The sequence below is a fragment of the Bufo bufo genome, chromosome 4 (assembly GCF_905171765.1).
Source record: "Bufo bufo chromosome 4, aBufBuf1.1, whole genome shotgun sequence".
Classification (NCBI taxonomy): Eukaryota; Metazoa; Chordata; class Amphibia; order Anura; family Bufonidae; genus Bufo; species Bufo bufo.
In genome coordinates this window covers 363,037,250-363,059,238 of record NC_053392.1, presented here as the reverse complement: position 1 = coordinate 363,059,238, position 21,989 = coordinate 363,037,250, and the positions used below count along the sequence as shown (strand labels likewise).

Sequence of the window (21,989 nt, the reverse complement as noted above, 5' to 3'; positions counted from 1 at the left end):
ACAAAACAAATACAATCGTGTGCATAAGACCTTACTCTGGTGGGCAAATATTGAGGTAAATCATGTGGTTTAACCCCTTAAGGACCCATGACGTACATGTACGTCATCTCTGGCCGTGACTTAAGGACCAGAAAAGTACATGTACGTTATGGTGATCAGGCGGGTGCAGGAGCTGCGCCCGCCGGATCAGCGGCAGGGGTCCGGCAGTCACTGATAGCCGGACCCCTGGTGCATGCGCCAGCATTGGAGAAATCACCGGCGCATTAACCCCTGCACAGCCACGGTAAGCGCTGACCGCGGCAGGTGCGATGTCCGTGCAGGGAGGATGCAGCCATCGGGTCTCCGCGCTGCTGTGACGGGGACCCAATGGCATGGAAGGCAGCACGATACCTTCCTTAGGCATCGTGGCTGCCTTCCGGGAGAGCCTGTGAGATCCAGCCCCATTGATCTCACAGGCAGGAAGGCTGTAAGTGTATTACAGTGTGTAATACACTTACAGCCAATGCATGACAATACAGAAGGGGATTTGCCAAAATAAAGGGAAAAAAATTGTAAAAAATAGGGAAAGAAAGAAAAGTAGACATATTAGGTATCGCCGCGTCCGTATGGACCGGCACTATAAAAATATCATATGACCTAACCCCTTAGGTGAACACCGTAAAAAAAAAATTAAATAAAAACTGTGCTAAATAAAAAAAAAAATTGTCACCTTACATCCCTAAAAGTGCAAAACCAAGCGATCAAAAAGGCATATGCCCCCCAAAATAGTACCAATCTAACCGTCACCTCATCCCTCAAAAATTAGACCCTACCTAAGACAATTGCCCAAAAACTGAAAAAACTGTGGCTATCAGACTATGGAGACACTAAAACATGATTTTTTTTTTGTTTCAAAAATGATATCATTGTGTGAAACTTACATAAATAAAATAAAAAGTAGACATATTAGGTATCGCCGCGTCCGTAATAACCTGCTCTATAAAAATACCACATGACCTAACCCCTCAGGTGAACACCGTAAAAAATAAAAATTAAAACTGTGTCAAAAAAGCAATTTTTTTTTTACCTTACATCACAAAAAGTACCAATCAAACCGTCATCTCATCCCAAAAAAAATGAGCCCCTACACAAGACAGTCGCCCAAAAAATAAAAAAAAAATACGGCTTTCAGAATGTGGAGACACTAAAAAATATTTTTTTTCAAAAATACTTTATGTAAAACTGAAATATTTGGTATTGTCGCGTCCGTAACAACCTGCTCTATAAAAATACCACATGATCTAACCTGCCAGATGAATTTTGTAAATAACAAAAAATAAAAACGGTGCCAAAACAGCTATTTTTTGTTACCTTGCCTCACAAAAAGTGTAATATAGAGCAACCAAAAATCACATGTACCCTAAAATAGTACCATCAAAACTGCCACCTTATCCTGTAGTTTCCAAAATGGGGTAACTTTTTTGGAGTTTCTACTCTAGGGGTGCATCAGGGGGGCTTTAAATAGGACAAAAAAACAGTCCAGCTAAATCTGCCTTCCAAAAACCATATGGCGTTCCTTTCCTTCTGCGCAATGCCGTGTGCCCGTACAGTAGTTTACGACTATATATAGGGTGTTTCTTTAAACTACAGAATCAGGGCAATAAATATTGAGTTTTTTTTGGCTGTTAACCCTTGCTTTGTTAGTGGAAAAAAATTTATTAAAATGGAAAATCTGCCAAAAAAGTAACATTCGGAAATTTCATCTCCATTTTCCATTAATTCTTGCGGAACACCTAAAGGGTAAACAAAGTTTGTAAAATCAGTTTTGTATACCTTGAGGGGTGTAGTTTCTAAAATGGGGTAACTTTTTTGGATTTTCTACTCTAGGGGTGCATCAGGGGGTCTTTAAATGTGAGAAGGCAGCTTAAAATTATCCCAGTGAAATCTGCTTTCCAAAAACCATATGGCGTTCCTTTTCTTCGGCGCAATGCCGTGTGCCCGTACAGCAGTTTATGACCACATATAGGAAGTTTCTGTAAACTACAGAATCAGGGTAATAAATATTGAGTTTTTTTGGCTGTTAACCCTTGCTTTGTTAGTGGGAAAAAATGGATTAAAATGGAAAATCTGCCCAAAAGAAAATTTAATTCCATCTCCATTTTCTATTAATTCTTGTGGAACACCTAAAGTGTAAACAAAGTTAGTAAAATCTGTTTTGCATACCTTGAGGGGTGTAGTTTCTAAAATGTGGTCATTTTTGGGTGGTTTCTATTATGTAAGGCTACTTTCACACTTGCGTTTCTGGGTCCGCCTGTGAGATCCGTTTCAAGGCTCTCACAAGCGGCCCAAAACGGATCAGTTCAGCCCCAATGCATTCTGAATGGATAAGGATCCGTTCAGAATGCATCAGTTTGCCTCCGTTCAGCCTCTATTCCGCTCTGGAGGCGGACACCAAAACGCTGCTTGCAGTGTTTTGATGTTCGTCTGACGAAACTGAGCCAAACGGATCCGTCCTGACTTACAATGTAAGTCAATGGGGACGGATCCGTTTTTACTGACACAATATGGTACAATTGAAAACGGATCCGCCTCCCATTGACTTTCAATGTAAGTCAAAACGGATCAGTTTGCATTATAATTTTTTTTGTTTATGGTAATGCAAACGGATCCGTTCTGAACAGATACAAGCGTTTGCATTATAGGTGCGGATCCGTCTGTGCAGATACCAGACGGATCCGCACCTAAATGCAGGTGTGAAAGTAGCCTTAGCCTCACAAACTGACTTCAGACCTGAACTGGTCCTTAAAAAGTGGGTTTTGGAAATGTTTGAAAAATTTCAAGATTTGCTTCTAAACTTCTAAGCCTTCCAACGTCCCCAAAAAATAAAATAGCATTCACAAAATGATCCAAACATGTAGTAGAGATATGGGGAATGTAAAGTAATAACTATTTTTGGAGGTATTACTATCTATTATAAAAGTAGAGAAATAGAAATGTGGAAATTTTCTAAATTTGGTATTTTTTTTATAAATAAAAATTAAAAAATTTTACTCAATTTTACCACTGTCATCGATTACAATATGTGACGGGAAAACAATCTCAGAATGGCCTGGATAAGCAAAAGCACTTTAAAGTTATCACCACATAAAGTGACACTGGTCAGATTTGCAAAAAAATGGCCTGGTCCGAAATATGGCAGGGTCCTTAAGGGGTTAAAGGAAGCTTAACCTATGGTGCTACTCTATGGTAAACTGCGGCTGGCGCAATGCAATTATTATATTTACCACCATTGCCTCACAGGCCAATTAGCTGACTAAGGGTGGATTCACACGACATATCCACAAAATATGAATACACGCCGCATCAAGGTGGGGATCCACTGACTTGAAGGGCTTCCATAGGCTTCTACATCCTTGCAGCTGCATCAGAAAAGATATGACATGTCCTATACTTTGCTGCAACATGTGGACCACAGACCCATTAAAGTCTGGATCCACAGTTTGTGGACCATAAAACACTTACGGCTGTGTGAATGACCCCCTAGGCTGTTTTATGCTGTCTGGAGGCCACTGAGTACAGACGCTATAGTCATGGCGCTGCATTTGTCCTTTATACTTTTTATCCTTTTATGATTCACTCCTTATTTTGGCTTCCAAAACCAAACCAAGAAACCTGAACGTGTGGCTGTATCCTTATTATAAGACTTATTTGTTATGGTGGATTCTAAGGTAGACAGAATGGGTGTTCCTTATGGTTCATATGGCTCTCTAAGAATAGAACAATAGGTCTTTTTCAAGCTTAAAAAATACTATTTTGAAGCCGAAATGTTGCACGATTTTTGGCACTTTTTATACATTTTTATGGACCCATTTTGAATAAAGAATACTTGGAGGACATGCTGCCGTCTATTTTGTTTAGTGCTATCCAGAAGAGAGGTCATCAGTTAAAAAATCTGTCAAAATAATTGTGAACATTTAAAAGAACACTAGACCTAAATTATAAAGCATATAACATATACATGTTATGGGCCAATAATGGAATTCACAAGTCTGTATGGATATGTCTCTGGAAGTTTTCAGAACTAAAAAAATATGGATAAACGGCCACTTACAAGGAACAATAAATATGTCGGCGGATATTACCAGAGTTCAGACTGCAAATTTTGTGTGGCCCTGGGCCATCTCGTGGACAGTTCGCCACTCCAGAGAGGAAAAAATGAGGTGGACAGGTGGCTATATGGGAGTTGCTAAAAGTCCAGCTATTTCCATAACTCTCATGTACTACAAAGGAGACAGACCTATTTATGAGGGCCCCTCCTCCCCCGAAGCAGGGGAGCAGGGACCCTTATTTTCCCAATAAGTGAAAGTCCCAGAAGTGAACTTCTGATTTATCAGACATTTATGCAATATTAACTTTATAAACAATACATGTCTCAGATACAAATAACTCTTTAAAGGGTCACCTTTGGATATGGTTTTGATTAGTGAGGGTCTGGTGCTAGAATCAGGAGAGAGAGGGGCTCACATGACACTCTCTCTCTCCTTGCTGCAGCAGATGGGCTATAAAGAATATCTACAGGACTGTCTAGATTCTGTCTCCTGTAGTGAGGAGAGAAAGCACACTATGCGAGTGCTTCTTTCTCCTCATTCTACTGATCGGTGGGGTATCGGCACTCATGCCCCCACCAATTAAAACCTTTGATATGTTGCTATGACATATCAAAGTTTTTTTTTTTAAGTCCAGTGACGCTTTTAAGGGGTTATCCCATGATTAATGTAAAAAAAGAAAATCAGACATGATATAGTATATGACGGTCTCGTTGTAACAAAGCTAGAACCTGCTCTGTATCTGACATGGATCCAAAGATTTCCCCATTCATTGCTCCAATTGCTCTGCTAAATGTATATGAAGCTGGCACCTCAAGGGCAGTGTCTTTCTCAGGGGGTGTATCTTTCTTGTGTAGCTCTCTCCCTATCACAGCTCAGAAGGCAGTTAAAAGATGAAACTGAGCATGTGCGGCCTTCTCAGTAAGTAGGACAAAGAAATACAGCAGGTGGCGCTATACAAATAGATTTTATTGAATAACTCCGTAGCTATACTATATGTTAAATTACATGCAATTACAAAAGTATACAGATCCAGGTGCTGGTTTGAAAACTGTAGAACATTTCTCGTGGGTCAACCCCTTTAAGATTCAGTGGGCCATCTGCTGGGAAATAAGTGTCTAATTGTCTGCTTCTCCCTGATGGAATGTAAGGATCCCGGACTATGAGGAGGGATCCACATGGGTTTAAGTTCATCCAATGTGGATCCCTCTGGTTGTTTTTTGGAGGGAATTTTTCCCACCAAGAGAGTTGGTTGCCATAGATGGTCAGATGTGCCTTGAATGGCAACTTTGTTGTGACTGGTTTAGGCTGCTGTTGCCATCACTTGGGCAGAATTTGTCAGGGGATTTCACATGATAGAAATAATTCTCAGCCAGTCCTGTGTACTCCCCAACTCCAGACAATCTTGTCAGTGTGTATGTTGCATGGAGAAAAGAGACTGGACTGTTGCTGGGGTCCTATTTTCTACGGTCAACAGTCAGGGGATTAGCCTTTTGTTATGGCCAATCGTCTGGTGGATCATGGGGAAGGTTTTCGTGCCTCAGAAACAGTTTGTTTATTGGTTAAGGCGTCCATTTTGACAGAGCAATTCAGGTATAAAGCTGAGCAGTTTTGGACTTTGTCTGTCTTACCTAATGGCCTGGATGCTGCTTCTTCAACCCCCTTCCAACCACCCACACATCCACTGTTCTGATTTTGTCAAGCTTATGGCTGAGCTCATCTTTATTGTGATTATTATTATTATAATAATACATATTATATTATGCTGATTGCTGAGTATTAATTTTGATTATTGGTAAATTACGTTTATGGTTATAGATTTATGACATTATTGATTAGTTAAAGGGTAACTGTCATTTTTTTTTATTTGCTAGTTTATTAGAGCTAGGCATGTATACCTGAGTTGTTTGTACAAAAATTCTGTAATTACCTTATAATAACTAGCTTTCATTAATGTCCTCTGTCCCTTTCCACTGGTCCCTTAAATAGACTGTTGCTATGGCTTGTCTGTCTTCCTTTTAGTATAAACAGAAGACTGGGGCATTGTACGCCTACATTAGGCTTCAGAGTGAGGAAGCGTGTCTCTCATTAATCTAATCTGATTGGCTGGCAGGAAGCCGCTGGCTACAGAAAGTGCGTATGTGAAGTGATGGAAAGTAGTTTTGGTCTTAGAAGATCTTCATATTGTAGGAGTTAAAACAGCCATAACTAAGGGAAAAACTCAAGTAAAACAGTGGTGTGTGAAGAAACTAAAGATTGCTTTAAGCATAATGCTGCAGCAGCAGTAACATATGCTAAAATAGATTTTTTTTATGAAAACATGAGTTACAATTTAAACAGTATAGGTTACCTAATAAAAGCTGTGCCAATTTACCTCCACTAAAGGTCCCTTTACACAGGATAATATTACAGTAGATAGTCTGCTAGATAGACAATCTGCTGATCGCTAATGGAGGAGACAGCTGCATTTACATGCAGCGATCTCTTCCAGAGTATGAGGGGCAATCGCTACTGCCATTGCTCTTTCCCATACTGGCTGTTTGTGGGCAGGAGATCGTGTTTACGTGGCACGATATGATGCCTGTAAACGATCACTTTTGCGTGCATACAAACGATCAGATTACGTGAAGAACGAGCATTTCAATTGTTCATTGGGTAATCAGCAACAAATTTACACTGCCAGATCATCGCTAACGAGTGTTACTATGAATGCTCGTTAGCGATAATCTGTACGATTCTTGGCCGTGTAAAGGGCCCTTCAGAGTTGTTTTTATTTTATTGTTAAGTGATAGCATTAAGAAAGATATATAGCCTATAATCCCATAAACATGCAGATTTGAATGAACCTTGTGTGCATGTTTATAAGGAGGCCGGGGGCGATAACGACATCTTATGTCTATGGACTACTTTAGTGTCCCTTTAGGAGGCAACAATAGCAGAATAAAACTTACCTTGTTGTTTTATTTATTTAGTGCAAGCTTTTACAAGTTGTCGAGAAATAAAACACATCATTGTATATTAGTTTAGCATTTTGTACATACATATTTCTAATAGAAACAATCTCTACATGATCTCCCTCATTTTATGTAAGGGACATTTGACGTGCTAGACTGCTTGCCAAGAATGTCCACAGGGAAAGCATGAAGTCTACTCTAATAGCACAAGGATTAATCAAGAACCAACCTAGCAAAGTAGCCTGGTCTTCTCTCCTTCTTTTCTTCCTTGCTGTCCATGTTGAATACTGTGAGCAGCCAGAGCAAGGTCCGGAGTCAGGTGATTTCCTTTTCATGGAGTCATTTTCACTGCTGTTCTTCCTGCTTCATGAACACAAAAGAAGTATATTTAATAGACAACCTGCTCACCGAGTGATCAGACGTCAACTGCATCTCCTGGCAGAAGGAGCAATAAACTTCAGTGACATAAAATGGGTCACATGGTCCACACAATGTGCCAAGAGGAAAACATAACCGTTGCAAAACAGGTATACAATAGGCAGTATTTTGGTACAGTATATTATGCCATCAGACTAGGAGTAGATGGTAACATTTATTGCACAATTTTTGCCCCAGGGGCTGTTCTGAACACAATACTCCATAGGAAATGTTACAATGCACACCCAGTGTGACTCTATACATCTATGTGTCAGCTATCTAACAGCGCTATAGTTCATCCCCATTCAGTTGGCATACCGTACCATCATGCAAGCATTTTTATGCCCACATAAATCCCCAATCAGCCGAGAGGCTATTGGCTGCTGGCTACTTATACAGGAGAAGGATCGGAAACGAGCCTTGTTATGAGCACCCATTCACGCGATTACTCGCCCATGTAACAAGGCCCTTAGACTTCAGATAGAATAATGGAAATATGAAATTTACGGATGTGCAAGGTTTCCTTTGAGATAAAATAGAAAGATGCGATAATACACAACAGGTTGGCATACTTTCGACAGTTGTTTGCCAACACTGCTGTGATTGTAAAGAGGGGGAGCCGTATGTTAATTAACTTAGCTCATAGCAAAATGAGATGGATCCATGAACCTGGGCGGTGTACTCGGCTTTCTCAGTTCTTGGAAATAGGGCACCCATTCTCTGGATCCCCCACTAATTTGATACTTAACCTCTATGCTGTTGATAGGGGATAAGTTTGTATTGTAGGTAAACCCACTAGACATCCCAAGAAAAGGTAAAGATCAGCTACAAGGCTGTCCAACCGTCCTCAGTGGAATCATTAATACAGATGATACTAAAAGCAACAGAAGAGACTAAACAGATCGAAAACTGACTCCCTATGGCTGGTGCACAGTGGAAAATGATTGGGCAAATTTGGCCGCTCAAGCCATACAAATGTACTTTCAGCCAGCAACGTCCCAAATTTTCCAGCCCAACCAAACACATTTTCATCACACTAATATCGGTTAATTTCTTCCAACGACGATTGGCTGAAATGGCCAAAGTCAGCCATTTTGGCCAACTTTTATCTTGCGTATAGAGAGCTTTAGGATCTCAGCTTACAGACTTTAGAGATGCAGTCTTCTGACATGCCCTATATAAGATTGTTAAAATGAGGAGAAGATGGATGGAGCTAAATTGACGGCAATCCTGGAGGAAAACTTGGTAGAGGCTGCAAAAGACTTGAGACTGGGTCGGAGGTTCACCTTCCAGCAGGACAACAACACTAAACATACAGCCAGAGCTACAATGGAATGGTTTAGATCAGAGCATATTCATGTAGTAGAATGGCCCAGTCAAAGTCCAGACCTAAATCCCATTGAGAATCTGTGGCAAGACTTGAAAATTGCAAAGAAGAATGGGCAAAAATTTCAGCCTCTAGATGTGCAAAGCCGGTAGAGACATACACCAAAAGACTTGCAGCTGTAATTGCAACAAAAGGTGGTCCTACACTGTATTGACTCAGGGGAGAGCTGAATAAGTGGGCACAACTTTGAGAGGCATCACAATGTGCGAGTGACCACCTAAGGGGGCAAAGCACTATGAAGGGGCATCATTGTATGTGGGGGGCACTTAAAGGGGCATAACTATGAGAGGGAATCACTCTGTGTATGGGGCATCATACTGTGTGGAGACCACTTAAGGGGTCATCATACTGTATGAGGGCATTTAAGGGGACATCATACTGGGTTGAAGCCACTTATGGGGGCATCACTCTGAGGGGAGCATTTAAAGGCGAGGCACTTAGAGGACATCATGTTGTGCTGGGGGAATTTAAGAGGGCATCATACTGTGTGGGGAGGCACTAAGAAGGCATCCCATTGTGTCAAGGGCACTAAAGGAGCATTTTGTGTGGGGGAACCAACGGATCACCCTGCTGTGAGGAGGCACTTAGGGAACATAGTACTGTAAGGGGGACACTAAGGGGGCATCCAACTCTGTGGGGAAACTAAAGGGATATCATACTGTTTGAGGGGCACTAGCAGGTATCATTATTGTTAGATTGCACCAAGAGGACATTCTTAAAGAAGACCTACCCTGTGACACCTAAGTTTTAAATATATTGATCAAGCATGCAGAAACTGAGTAATATTGTGTTAATATTGGCATATAAATGGTGAAAATTTAAGTTAATGTTAACTTATATATAGTTAACATTAACTTAAATTTTCACCATTTATATGCCAATAATAACACAATCACAATGACTGGACATTAGGGATCGACCGATATAGATTTTTTAGGGCCGATACCGATAATTTGTGGGGGGAAAAAATCCTACACAAATCAGCTGAAAATGAATATGTTTATTGTTAACGTGTATTTTTTTTTTTTATAAATCTTTCTTTTTCATTTATACTTAATATTTTTTTTACTTTTTTTTACTAACTTTTAGCCCCCTTAGGGACTAGAACCCTTGTCCTATTCACCCTGATAGAGCTCTATCAGGGTGAATAGTATCTCACACTGTCCCTGCTGCTCTGTGCTTTGTGCGCACAGCAGCAGGGAGCTGACTATGCCAGCCAGGGCTTCAATAGCGTCCTGGCTGCCATGGCAACCGATCGGAGCCCCAGGCTTACACTGCTGGGGCTCCGATCGGAGGAGGAGGGGAGATGGGACCCTGTGGCCACTGCCACCAATGATTAATACTGGGGGGGCTTGGGTGGGGGGGGCGCACTGCGCCACCAATGTTTTTAATACTGGGGTGGGGGGCGCACTGCGCCACCAATGATTAATACTGGGGGGCTTGGGGGGGCGCACTGCACCACCAATGAAGATAAATCTCTTATTCATTCATATACAGGAGGCGGGAGCTGGCTGCAGAATCACATAGCCGCTCCCGACCTCTATGAGCGGTAGCTGCGATCCGCAGCACCTGAGGGGTTAACTACCGCGGATCGCAGCTACCGCTCATAGAGGTCGGGAGCCGGCTATGTGATTCTGCAGCCAGCTCCCGCCTCCTGTATATGAATAAATGAGAGACTTATCTTCATTGGTGGAGCAGTGGCCACAGCCCCTCCCCTCCTCTTGTCCTCCCTCCTCTCATTGGTGGCAGTGGTACATGGGGAGGGAGACACTGCTTCCTTCTCCCTTGTGCTGCTGAGGGAACACGGAGAGCGCTGACAGCAGCGCGATCCTTGTTCCCCATACGTTATCGGTATATCGGCAAAATGGATGCCGATACCGATAACTGTCAAAATCCTGAATATCGGCCGATAATATCGGTAAAACCGATAATCGGTCGATTCCTACTGGACATGCAGTACCCCAGAGCAGGGGGTATCTGCAAATGGTTTGTTAGCTAATGTATTGCATAGTTATGTAATATGCTGTTATGTATTGTCATGTTATGTACTATACCCAGCATAGCCATGTATGGATGGCAGAGTTAGGGTTAAAGGGGTTGTCTCACTTCAGCAAATAGCATTTATTATATAGAAGAAGTTAATACAAGCCACGTACTAATGTATTTTATTATCCATATTCCTGCTGGATTCATTTTTCCATCGCATTATACACTGCTTGTTTCCATGGTTACAACCACCCTGCAAGCACCACCACTACTGATGGATTGCAGAGTGGTCTGTAACCATGGAAACAAGCAGTGTATAATGCAATGAAAAATTGAATCCAGCCAGCAAAGGAAGCAATATGGATAATCACAATACATTAGTAAGTGGCTTGTATTAACTTTCTCTACATGATAAATGGCACTTGCTGAAATGAGACAACCCCTTTAACAATCATGGCTCAGTCCCTGTAGGAGATTAGATGTGGGCTGGCCCCAGCCCTAACCTTGGAGAGTCTAGTGTTAGCAGGGAGGTAGAGAGGAGGAAAAGTCCATGTGCACCACTCCTCAGTAGTGGGCCTCAAGCTACGGAGACTAACCATCTCTGCATGAGAATCATCTTTACATTGTAATACTCCTGGAGAGAGAGAGAAAGGAAATTTCTAAATCTGTAACGGCCCAAAAAAGGAGTCAGTAAGGACTAGGGATTGACTGATATTGATTTTTTAGAGACGATACCGAAAACCTGTGAACTTCCATGCCGATAGCCGATAACTTATACCGATATTCTGTGCATTTTCATTAAAAAAAATATATAAAAAAGAATTGCTGTTACGGCGTTCACCACATAGGAGATTTTTTTTCAAATATTTTAATAGTTTGGACTTTTCGGACGTGGCAATATGTGATATGTTTATTTATTTATTGTTTCTATATTTTATATGTAAAATTGGGAAAGGGGGATTTATATTTAATATTTCATTTTTTTTTTACTTCTTTTTTACTGTTTATTTATTAACTATTTCCCCCCTTAGGGGCTATAACCTGGTATCTTTTGATAGAGTAGAATAGTTGAATAGATCTCTATTAGGGTGAACAGGACTTTACACTCTCCCTGCTGCCCTGTGCATAGTACACACAGCAGCAGGGAGATTACCATGGCAGCCAGGGCTTCAGTAGCGTCCTGGCTGCCATGGTAACCGATCGGAGCCCTGGGATTACACTGCTGGGGCTCCGATCAGAAGCTGCCACTGCCACCAATGAGGAGGAGGGGAGGGGACCCTGTGGCCACTGCCACCAAATGATTTTAATAGTGGGGGGGGGGGCGCACTGCCCCACCAATGTTTTTAGTACTGGGGAGGGCACATTGCGCCACCAATGTTTTTAATGGGGGGCAGGGCGCACTATGCCACCAATGTTTTTAATACTGGGGAGGGCGCACTGCGCCACCAATGATAATTAACGTTTAATACAGGAGGCGGGTGTGTCGGCGCAGAATTACACAGCCGGCACCCTGCCTCTGACAGGGAGCTGCGATCAGCAGGGGTTAACTGTCGCTGATCGCATCTTCCTTTCATATAGGCTGGGCACCGCCTCCTGTATTTGTATTAGACATTAATTATCATTGGTGGCGGAGTGCACCCGCCCCTCCTCCTCCCGTCTCTCCTCATTGGCAGCGTGGCACAGGGGGAGGGAGAGAGTGACTCCTTCTCCCCTGTGCAGCTGAGGGAACATGAGCTTGCTGACAGCAGTGCGCTCCAAATTCTGTGATAGCGCGGGAATGCATCTCTTCCGGCCCCATAGAGAATGAATAGGTCTGCACCCGTTTCAGATAATTGCGGAACGGATGCGGACCCATTCTACGGACGTGTGGATGATGGACCCTTATAGGCTGTGCTCAGTGAGACTGGAGTACAAATCCTGCACAGATCTCAACTATCCCTGCGCTTTGAGTCCCTGTGAGTAAAAGCGCATCACAAATGTTTGTCGCTGTATAAGGCATGCCTTCCGAGAAAATTTGCATAGCCTGAGTTTGATCATCAGAACAATGGAACACAAGGGCACATTATGTTCCTGCAACCAATAATAACCTTCACTTGCAGCAATAATTAAAGGTTTCTACCATCTCTCAGTTCTATTGTGGCAATAGGACTGCTTACATTATCCAAAAAAAGGAGGATATAATATATATGCTTCATGGATCTGTCTATAACACATTGTAACGATAGTAAAATTCTGGTACCATACTGTGGAGTTTTATTTCTGTAAATTCTTTACCTACCACTGAATGGATTAAGTGGTGCCTAGTGGCAGTCTTAATGACAGCACCCTACTGATCAGTTAAAGAGAATTATTGAAATCTCTTATGGGAACAATGCAGCACTTATATTTCTAAGGATCTCTGAGGCCTAAATTGTTTCTTCATATAAGTGTTTTCTTTTCTTGAACTTGTTCTATAAATGGCAGGCAGAAATGCCGCACCATTGTGCTTGGCTGTTTCATAACTCCCATAGGCTTCAAAGGAAAACAGCCACCTGGGAGTGAGCTACGAAGTCAAAGTCATCAAGGGTAAAAAAAAACATGGGAGAAACACCTCAAACCCATGTCCTGGAACCAAAAGGACCTAACGTCACTTACTGACGTGACGCGCCTGCTCCTCCTGCTTCATTTATAAAGTGGGTGGAGCAGGCGCGTCACGTGAGTGAGTGACGTTATGCCGCCGCCCGCTCTGCCTGTTACCGGAGCTTCATTGTATTTGATTTTGTAAGGTATTAAAGATCAATGCATAGCGCTGATTTAAAGTTCAAGTAAAAGTTACTGCAGGGTTAAGGAATACTCTTTAGATAATATATACTGCTGTGAGTGGCAGGGCCGGTGTATGGAGACACTGTTATGGGGGAGATCTGTGGATGACACATATAGCATGAGATGCTATATAGTGTCATCCATAGATCCCCCCCATAGCAGTGTCATCCACAGATCCCCCTCCCCATAGCAGTGCCATCCACAGATCCCCCTCCCTATAGAAGTGCCATCAACAGATCCCCCTCCCCATAGCAGTGCCATCCACAGATCCCCCTCCCCATAGCAGTGTCATCCACAGATCACCCTACCCATAACAGTGCCATCCACAGATCCCCCTCCCATAACAGTGCCATCCACAGATCCCCCTCCCCATAACAGTGCCATCCACAGATCCCCCTCCCCATAACAGTGCCATCCACAGATCCCCCTCCCCATAACAGTGCCATCCACAGATCCCCCTCCCCATAACAGTGCCATCCACAGATCCCCCTCCCCATAACAGTGCCATCCACAGATCCCCCTCCCCATAGCAGTGCCATTCACAGATCCCCCTCCCCATAGCAGTGCCATCCACAGATCCCCCTCCCATAGCAGTGCCATCCACAGATCCCCTCCATAACAGTGCCATCCACAGATCCCCTCCATAACAGTGCCATCCACAGATCCCCCTCCCCATAACAGTGCCATCCACAGATCCCCCTCCCCATAACAGTGCCATCCACAGATCCCCCTCCCCATAACAGTGCCATCCACAGATCCCCCTCCCCATAGCAGTGCCATCCACAGATCCCCCTCCCCATAGCAGTGCCATCCACAGATCCCCCTCCCCATAACAGTGCCATCCACAGATCCCCCTCCCCATAACAGTGCCATCCACAGATCCCCCTCCCCATAACAGTGCCATCCACAGATCCCCCTCCCCATAACAGTGCCATCCACAGATCCCCCTCCCCATAGCAGTGCCATTCACAGATCCCCCTCCCCATAGCAGTGCCATCCACAGATCCCCCTCCCATAGCAGTGCCATCCACAGATCCCCTCCATAACAGTGCCATCCACAGATCCCCTCCATAACAGTGCCATCCACAGATCCCCCTCCCCATAACAGTGCCATCCACAGATCCCCCTCCCCATAACAGTGCCATCCACAGATCCCCCTCCCCATAACAGTGCCATCCACAGATCCCCCTCCCCATAGCAGTGCCATCCACAGATCCCCCTCCCCATAGCAGTGCCATCCACAGATCCCCCTCCCATAGCAGTGCCATCCACAGATCCCCTCCATAACAGTGCCATCCACAGATCCCCTCCATAACAGTGCCATCCACAGATCCCCCATAATAGTGTCATCCACAGATCCCCCATAATAGTGTCATCCACAGATCTCCCATAACAGTGTGTCATCCACAGATCCCCCCCATAACAGTGTGTCATCCACAGATCCCCTCCATAACAGTGTGTCATCCACAGATCCCCTCCATAACAGTGTCATCCACAGATCCCCTCCATAACAGTGTCATCCACAGATCCCCCATAACAGTGTCATCCACAGGATAATAGTATTAGCAGGAGTACTTGGAGATTGAATGTGCAATAAGCTATTGGTCTTCTACCTCCTGACCAGAGTCCAGTGGTGCGGTGCAGTAGTGAGAATCCCACTGAGAGAGACACTGCAAGGTGAGGAAGGGCTGTGGTGAGTGGTGCGGGAAGTCAGTAGTGGATACATTTGTTAATATGCTGCTGCTGTTTTTTCTGTCCCCATTAGGTCTACTACCTCCAGAGTCCAGTGGTGCGGGACTGCGGTTGTGAGAGACAGATGTGCACTGCTCTACTGTATAAGTTATGTCATGTTATTTAACCTGTTTCCTGCATGTCCTAGTACTAAACCCCTCTCCCACCAGCACTAACTGCATTATGGCTGACGCTGGTGAGACTGTGACCCCTGAGAAAAGCGTGCGGACAAAGTCATGCAAGGCATGGGAGCACTTCACTCAACATCCATCCAACAAGTTGGTTGTCTGCAAAATCTGCAAATCAGCGCTGGCGTGGCACGGAAGCACAACCGTGATGAACGAGCACCTGAGAAAGAAGCAGGTTGGCGTCACAGAGGAAGGAATAGCCCCGTAAGTAATAAATTATGTATTATGCAGGTAAAAAGCTCTTTTTGTCAAACCTACTCATATACATGAATGTGAGTAGTTAGACAGAAATAGATTTTTTTTACTAATAGATTGCTTTTCAATCATTTCAGGAAGAGGCAGCGCTCCATGAGTAAATTTGTGCATGTAAATCCCCAATGTACACCAGCACAAGCTTCTGTTCTCACAAATGCTGTATTAAAAATGTTAGTCACTGACATGCGACCACTGTCCATGGTTGAAGACAAAGATTCAATAGCATGGTCAGTGCACTAAATCCTTCATACAAGCTTCCATCAAGAACCCATTTCACCACACTAATGGAGAGGAAGTACAAGGAGACCTTTCAGCATGTGACGGATACCATTCACCATAATAAGAGCAGAATAGCGTTGACCGCAGACATATGGACCAGCGTAGCAACTGAGGCTTACCTTGGCATTACATGCTACTACATAGGGGAAGATTGGAAGATAAAATCTGTCTGGCAAACATGCCCCTGGAGGAGAGACACACAGCCGCACACATTGCAGAATGGTTAGAGGAGGTTTTGGATAGATCTCAAATTCCACCTAAAAAAATTATGACAATGCTGCAAACATGGTGGCTGCTGCGACCATCCTGGAGGAGAAGCATGGATGGTCCAGTATCCGCTGCACTGGCCACACTTTGCAGCTTGTTATTAATGCTGCAATGACAAATTCAGGTATTGATAGAGCCGTCAGTGCTGCTAGAGGACTGGTTGAACACTTTAAAAAAAGTGAATTAGCCAGCACCAAGTTGAAGGAGAAGCAGAAGCAGATGGGTACCGCAGAACAGAGGCGGCTCTAGACTTTGCGAGGCCTTAGGCGAAACTGGAACATGAGGCCCCCACGAACACAAGATATGCAAGCGCTAATAAAGATTAACTACAAACAAAAACACTTGGTATAGTATCCTTAGTCTGTCTATTAGGCTACTTTCACACTAGCGTCGGGGCTCCGCTTGTGAGCTCCGTTTGAAGGGGCTCACAAGCGGCCCCGAACGCATCCGTCCAGCCCTAATGCATTCTCAGTGGAGGCGGATCCGCTCAGAATGCATCAGTCTGCCAGCGTTCAGCCTCCGCTCAGTGAGCGGACACCTGAACGCTGCTTGCGGACGGATCTGCAAGCAGCGTTCAGGTGTCCGCTCACTGAGCGGAGCGGAGGATGAACGCTGGCAGACTGATACATTCTGAGCGGATCCGCGTCAACTGAGAATGCATTAGGGCTGGACGGCTGCGTTCGGGGCCGCTTGTGAGCCCCTTCAAACGGAGCTCACGAGCGGACACCTGAACGTAGGTGTGAAAGTAGCCTTACACATCCTACCCCCCCCCCCCCCAAATTGCACGGGTAATTGTGCTGCCAGGCAAGCCTCATGGAGGGGGACTGAGAAATGTGCAATTGGGGGGAGGAGGGTAAGATGTGCTGCCAGGCAAGCCTCAAGCCTCATGGAGGGGGTTTAGGGGACTGAGAAAGGCCCCCCCCATTGCACATTTCTCAGTCCCCTAGACCCCTCCATCATGAGGCTTGCCTTGCAGCAACATCTTACCCCCCCCCCGAATGCACATTTGTCAGTCCCCAACTTATTCTCTCTCTTAATATCAGATCAGGCGACAGCCAGGGAGGGGGGACTCGGAGGAGGGGTACAGCGGCCAGCAGGACAGGGAGTGGGACACACACCTGACCACCTTGGTCCTTGGAGGATTCTAATTCTTCCACAATCCACAGTGACAGACAGTCCAGTGAGTCCACCACCACTGACACTGTCTTCAGGGCAGCGCTGGCGGCAGCCAGAACAGTTGGGTCGGCGTCGGGTCACCGGACAACAGACAAAGGCACACAGCCGGTGGCGGTGAGGTGAGATGGCGCTTCTTCTCTCCCTGCCTGCGCAGCGCTCTGAGGGAAGGGGGCGTGTCTGCTGTTGCATAGAGACGTGCCTGTGCGGCGGCACGCTCTGAGCCGGCCAGCAGCCTCTGCTCTCTTAAAGAGGCAGAGAGCAGAGGGGCTCGAGCGGCCTGGCCGCGGCGGCTCATCTTAACTTAGTTACTACTAGTGTGTGTGTGTGTCTTAGGTGACGGGTCCGTCCGGTCCGTAGGAGCAGACAATTAAATTGCGGCGGTGTCAGGTGCTGGTGGGAGCCAGAGCGAGGCCCCCACCAGCGCGAGGCCTTAGGCGGCTGCCTAAGTGGCCTAATGGAAGAGCCGCCTCTGCCGCAGAACATAAGCTTGTGCAAGATGTCAGCACCAGATGGAACAGCACTTACTATATGGCTGACAGACTCCTTGAGCAAAGGTGGCCAGGTACTGCAACCCTGTCAGACCCATCAGTTACCATAAAGGGCAAACATTATTGGGACCTAAAGCCAGAACAGTGGACTGTTCTTGAGGAGCTTTGTACTGCACTTAAGCCTTTTGAGTGTGCCACTGTGTTCATGATTGGGCAAGAGTATCCATCTCTATCTTCAATGCCTGCACTTGTCAAGGGGTTGTTGAGGTCATGAGATGCTTCCAAGCCACTGCAAAGGACCAGCTTCACAGCAGATGGCGTGATATCCTATCAGAACAGGTTCTAAATCCTGTCATTATTTCTGCTGCGCTGGACCCAAGATTTAGGAAGTGGAAGTCTCTGAAATGTGAACAAATTATAAATGTGCAGGCAAAAGTGCAGACGGAGCTGCTTGCTCTAAGAAGAACCGAGATCCTGGAGGTGCAGCAGGATTCAGAAACTACCACGTCTACTTCTACAGCTGATGCTGAGCCAGGACCTTCAACATCAAGAACATCCTCGATACTGGAGACTCTCCTTGAGTCTGGTGGCAGCAGTGAAGAGGACACAGAGGGACAACACAAGGAGGAGGATATTAACACAGTCATCAGAAATGAAGTACAGTCCTATTTTGCTGAGAAGCCTCTCCACAAGGATGGCAACCCTTTGAGCTGGTGGAAGTCTAACGAAGACAGGTATCCTACATTGGTTAAACTTGCAAGATCATACTTGTCTATCCCAAGTACATCCACACCATCGGAACGCCTCTTCTCTGCAACAGGCAACATAGTGTGTAAGAAGAGAGCAAGCCTCAGCCCTGACCATGTGGACATGTTGTCTTTTTTACAAATATGTAACTCCTAAAATTGTTTTACTATGGCCTTTGAACATAATTTTTCAAGTAAAATAATATAAACCCCTTTTTTTGTCATTTTGGTGTTTTTTCACGATTAATCGATGAAATTATCGACAACTACTAATCGATTATTCAAATAATCGTTAGCTGCAGCCCTACATATTATTTATGTTTATATTATTATAACCATACATGTTATTTCAATGGGGCAGACACATTTTTTGGTGTTGCATTGCATTGTTGGAAATGGTACAAAATGTCTGATCCATGTGTGCCTTGACGGCAGACATTAGAAATATTCTGGCATTCCCCTTAATCAACTGTCAAGTTGGGAGCTTAGAAATAATCCATAAGTCAGAATCTATAGGTGATGTCTGCCGGCTATTTATTTTCCTCAGATCTTTTTAGCATTAGAGGTATAAGATAGTGAGGTAGTCTGAGTGGTACTGTCCTCAGAGTGCATTCAGTGTATATCTAGCAATGTTTAAACTAACATTGGGTTCTAAATTGGATCTATCACATAAATATGTTGCCCTATTTAAAGGGGTTGGCCACTTTCTGGCTACTTGGTACCAATGTGTATGTAAGATAACCATATGACACTTACTAATATAGCCTTTACTGATATTCTGTGCCATTTGCTATATTTCATAAGCCATGTCCCCTTGTTAGGCAGATCTTCTGTGCTGTCCATATAAAGGTCCTGTCCATAAGATGGCTGCTGATGGAGGGTCATGTGACCAGACATATAAACCAGCCTCCTCCATTCAAAAACACTGCACCTGCCATCTGCACTTTACACAGTGTATATAAATGGAGGGGGAGATTTGTTTTAAAAATGGACTCCTTGGTCAAATAATCTGATTAATTCATCAGATGAAGATCATACCATACGCATGTAATTTCAGCTGACAACGGGCAAAATTTAGCGAACTTGCTGATCACAATTTTGACAGACAGAAGATTGGTGGCTGAAGTGGGCAAAATTTCAGCCAACTTTAATCTCGTGTATGGCCAGCTTTACTATGGACTAATATATGACCTTTACAATTTTTTTTTCTTGACAGGAGTTACTGTACAGGTATAATAATGGTACTTAAGCAAAATCTTAACAGGGTTTTCTGGGTGTTTAATATTGATGTCCTATTGTTTAGGATAGGTCATCAATATCTGATCAGTAGGGTTCTGACATCCAGTACTGCCACCGATTAGTTGCTTAAAGAGGCCTCTTCACAGAATATGAAGCACAGCACCATCCATTGAAATTGCAGCCCAGGTGGTAAACAACATTGCATATCCCTATATGCGGATAATGTGCTCCTGACTTTATCCTCTCCTCGGACTGCTCTACCAGCAGCCCCCTCTTCAAAGAATACGGCCGCTTATACTATAAGGTCAATGAGACCAAATCCTTCCGTTAAAGGGAACCTGTCACCGGGATTTTGTGTATAGAGCTGAGGACATGGGTTGCTAGATGGCCACTAGCACATCTGCAATACCCAGTCCCCATAGGTCTGTGTGCTTTTATTGTGGGAAAAAAAGATTTGATCCATATGCAAATTACCCGGAGATGTGTCCTGTACGTGAGATGAGTCCAGCGTGAAGGAGCCCAGCATCCTCAAAATCTCCTCCTTGCTCCCCGACGTCAGACAGCCAGAGCGCTGTAATCTCGCGATGCGCGAGCTAGCGCATGCACAGTGTCCTCATAGTGTTCCTTCCCTGTGCTGGCATCAGCCTCAGGGAAGGAACTGCGCATGCGCTAGCTCGGGCATCGCGAGATTACAGCGCTCTGGCTGTCTGACGTCGGGGAGCAAGAGGAGATTCTGAGGATGCGAGGCGGTGCTGGGCTCCTTCACGCTGGACTCATCTCAGGGACAGGACACATCTCAGGGTAATTTGCATATGGATCAAATCGTTTTTTTTTTCACAATAAAAGCACACAGAGCTATGGGGACTGGGTATTGCGGATGTGCTAGCGGCCATCTAGCAACCCATGTCCTCAGCTCTATACATCAAATCCCGGTGACAGGTTCCCTTTAAATATCCCAGACCAACTATTGTACACCTTAAAACGGGACTTCCCATTTGATTGGAGACATGAAAGTATACAATATTTAGGTATTGCTATTCCTTCGGCGATCTCACGCCTTTACCATCTGAACTATATTCCCTTAATAGACATGATCAAACAAGACACTGCCTCGTATAGCAAGTATGAAATTTCAAGGATAGGCTGCATCGCGACTTTTTAAATGCTAATCTTACCAAAACTCGTATTTCTTTTTAGGACTGTTCCTATTAAAGTCCCCAACCATTTCTTTAGAAGAGCACAGGGCCTACTTAATAACTTTGTGTGGTCAGGTAACAAACCCCGGATCGCCGCAAGCGTCCTTACTAAAGCCAAAATACGGGGAGGGCTAGGTCTTTCCAAATCTGTTGGATTATTTCTTGGCAACCCAGACCCAGTCGCTTAGGAAATGGTGGATGCTACGACCCTTTGGGTGCAAATAGAATCTGCACTGGCACCCACTAAACATCTCAGAACTCTCCTTATCAACTGCCTTAGTGTTTCTCAACTCAAGATACCTTTCTTACCAGCTATGCTAATGGTCTCGGTCCACCACTGGTGCACATTTCACCAAAAGAGCAACCACAAACCCTCTTCTTTATTAGATGTGTCCCCATTACAGCTCTTGGAACTACACCTAACAGACACAGACTTACTTCAATGGCGTTCACTGGGTATCCAATTTGTAAGCCAGCTATATAAAAATAGCAGCATTAAGTCCTGACCTCCAACTGGAGTTTGGGGTTCCCAGGGGGATTTCTTTAAATACCTGCAGGTACGTCACTTATTACTATCCAAATCTCCTTGCAGGTGGTTGCCAATAAAAAAATCTTTGAGCTATGGGTTACTCCGATACAGCCCTGTATATGGCCCTGGGCTTTAAATTAACCTTCTCCAAATCCACTCCATTCCTTGCGTGGGATAAAGAACTACAAGTGAATATCCCCGAGGTTGATTGGATAGCAACATTCAAATTTCTCACTGTCACTTTCCGCAGCACTTCTTTGTATG

The 21,989-nt window shown here is 44.5% G+C and overlaps 1 protein-coding gene across 2 annotated transcripts in view; it reads right to left on the bottom strand.

The window, feature by feature from the left end:
* NCOA7 (nuclear receptor coactivator 7) overlaps positions 1-21,989 on the bottom strand; it is a 234,944-nt gene that overhangs the window by 171,149 nt on the left and 41,806 nt on the right. Inside the window, exon 2 of one of the 2 annotated variants that reach the window (XM_040429099.1) lies at positions 7,269-7,402. In XM_040429099.1, the coding sequence (XP_040285033.1) occupies positions 7,269-7,318 (50 nt within the window). In that variant the 5' untranslated portion in view covers positions 7,319-7,402. The remainder of the gene's footprint in view (positions 1-7,268; positions 7,403-21,989) is intronic. The other variant, XM_040429098.1, reaches the window with a different exon arrangement.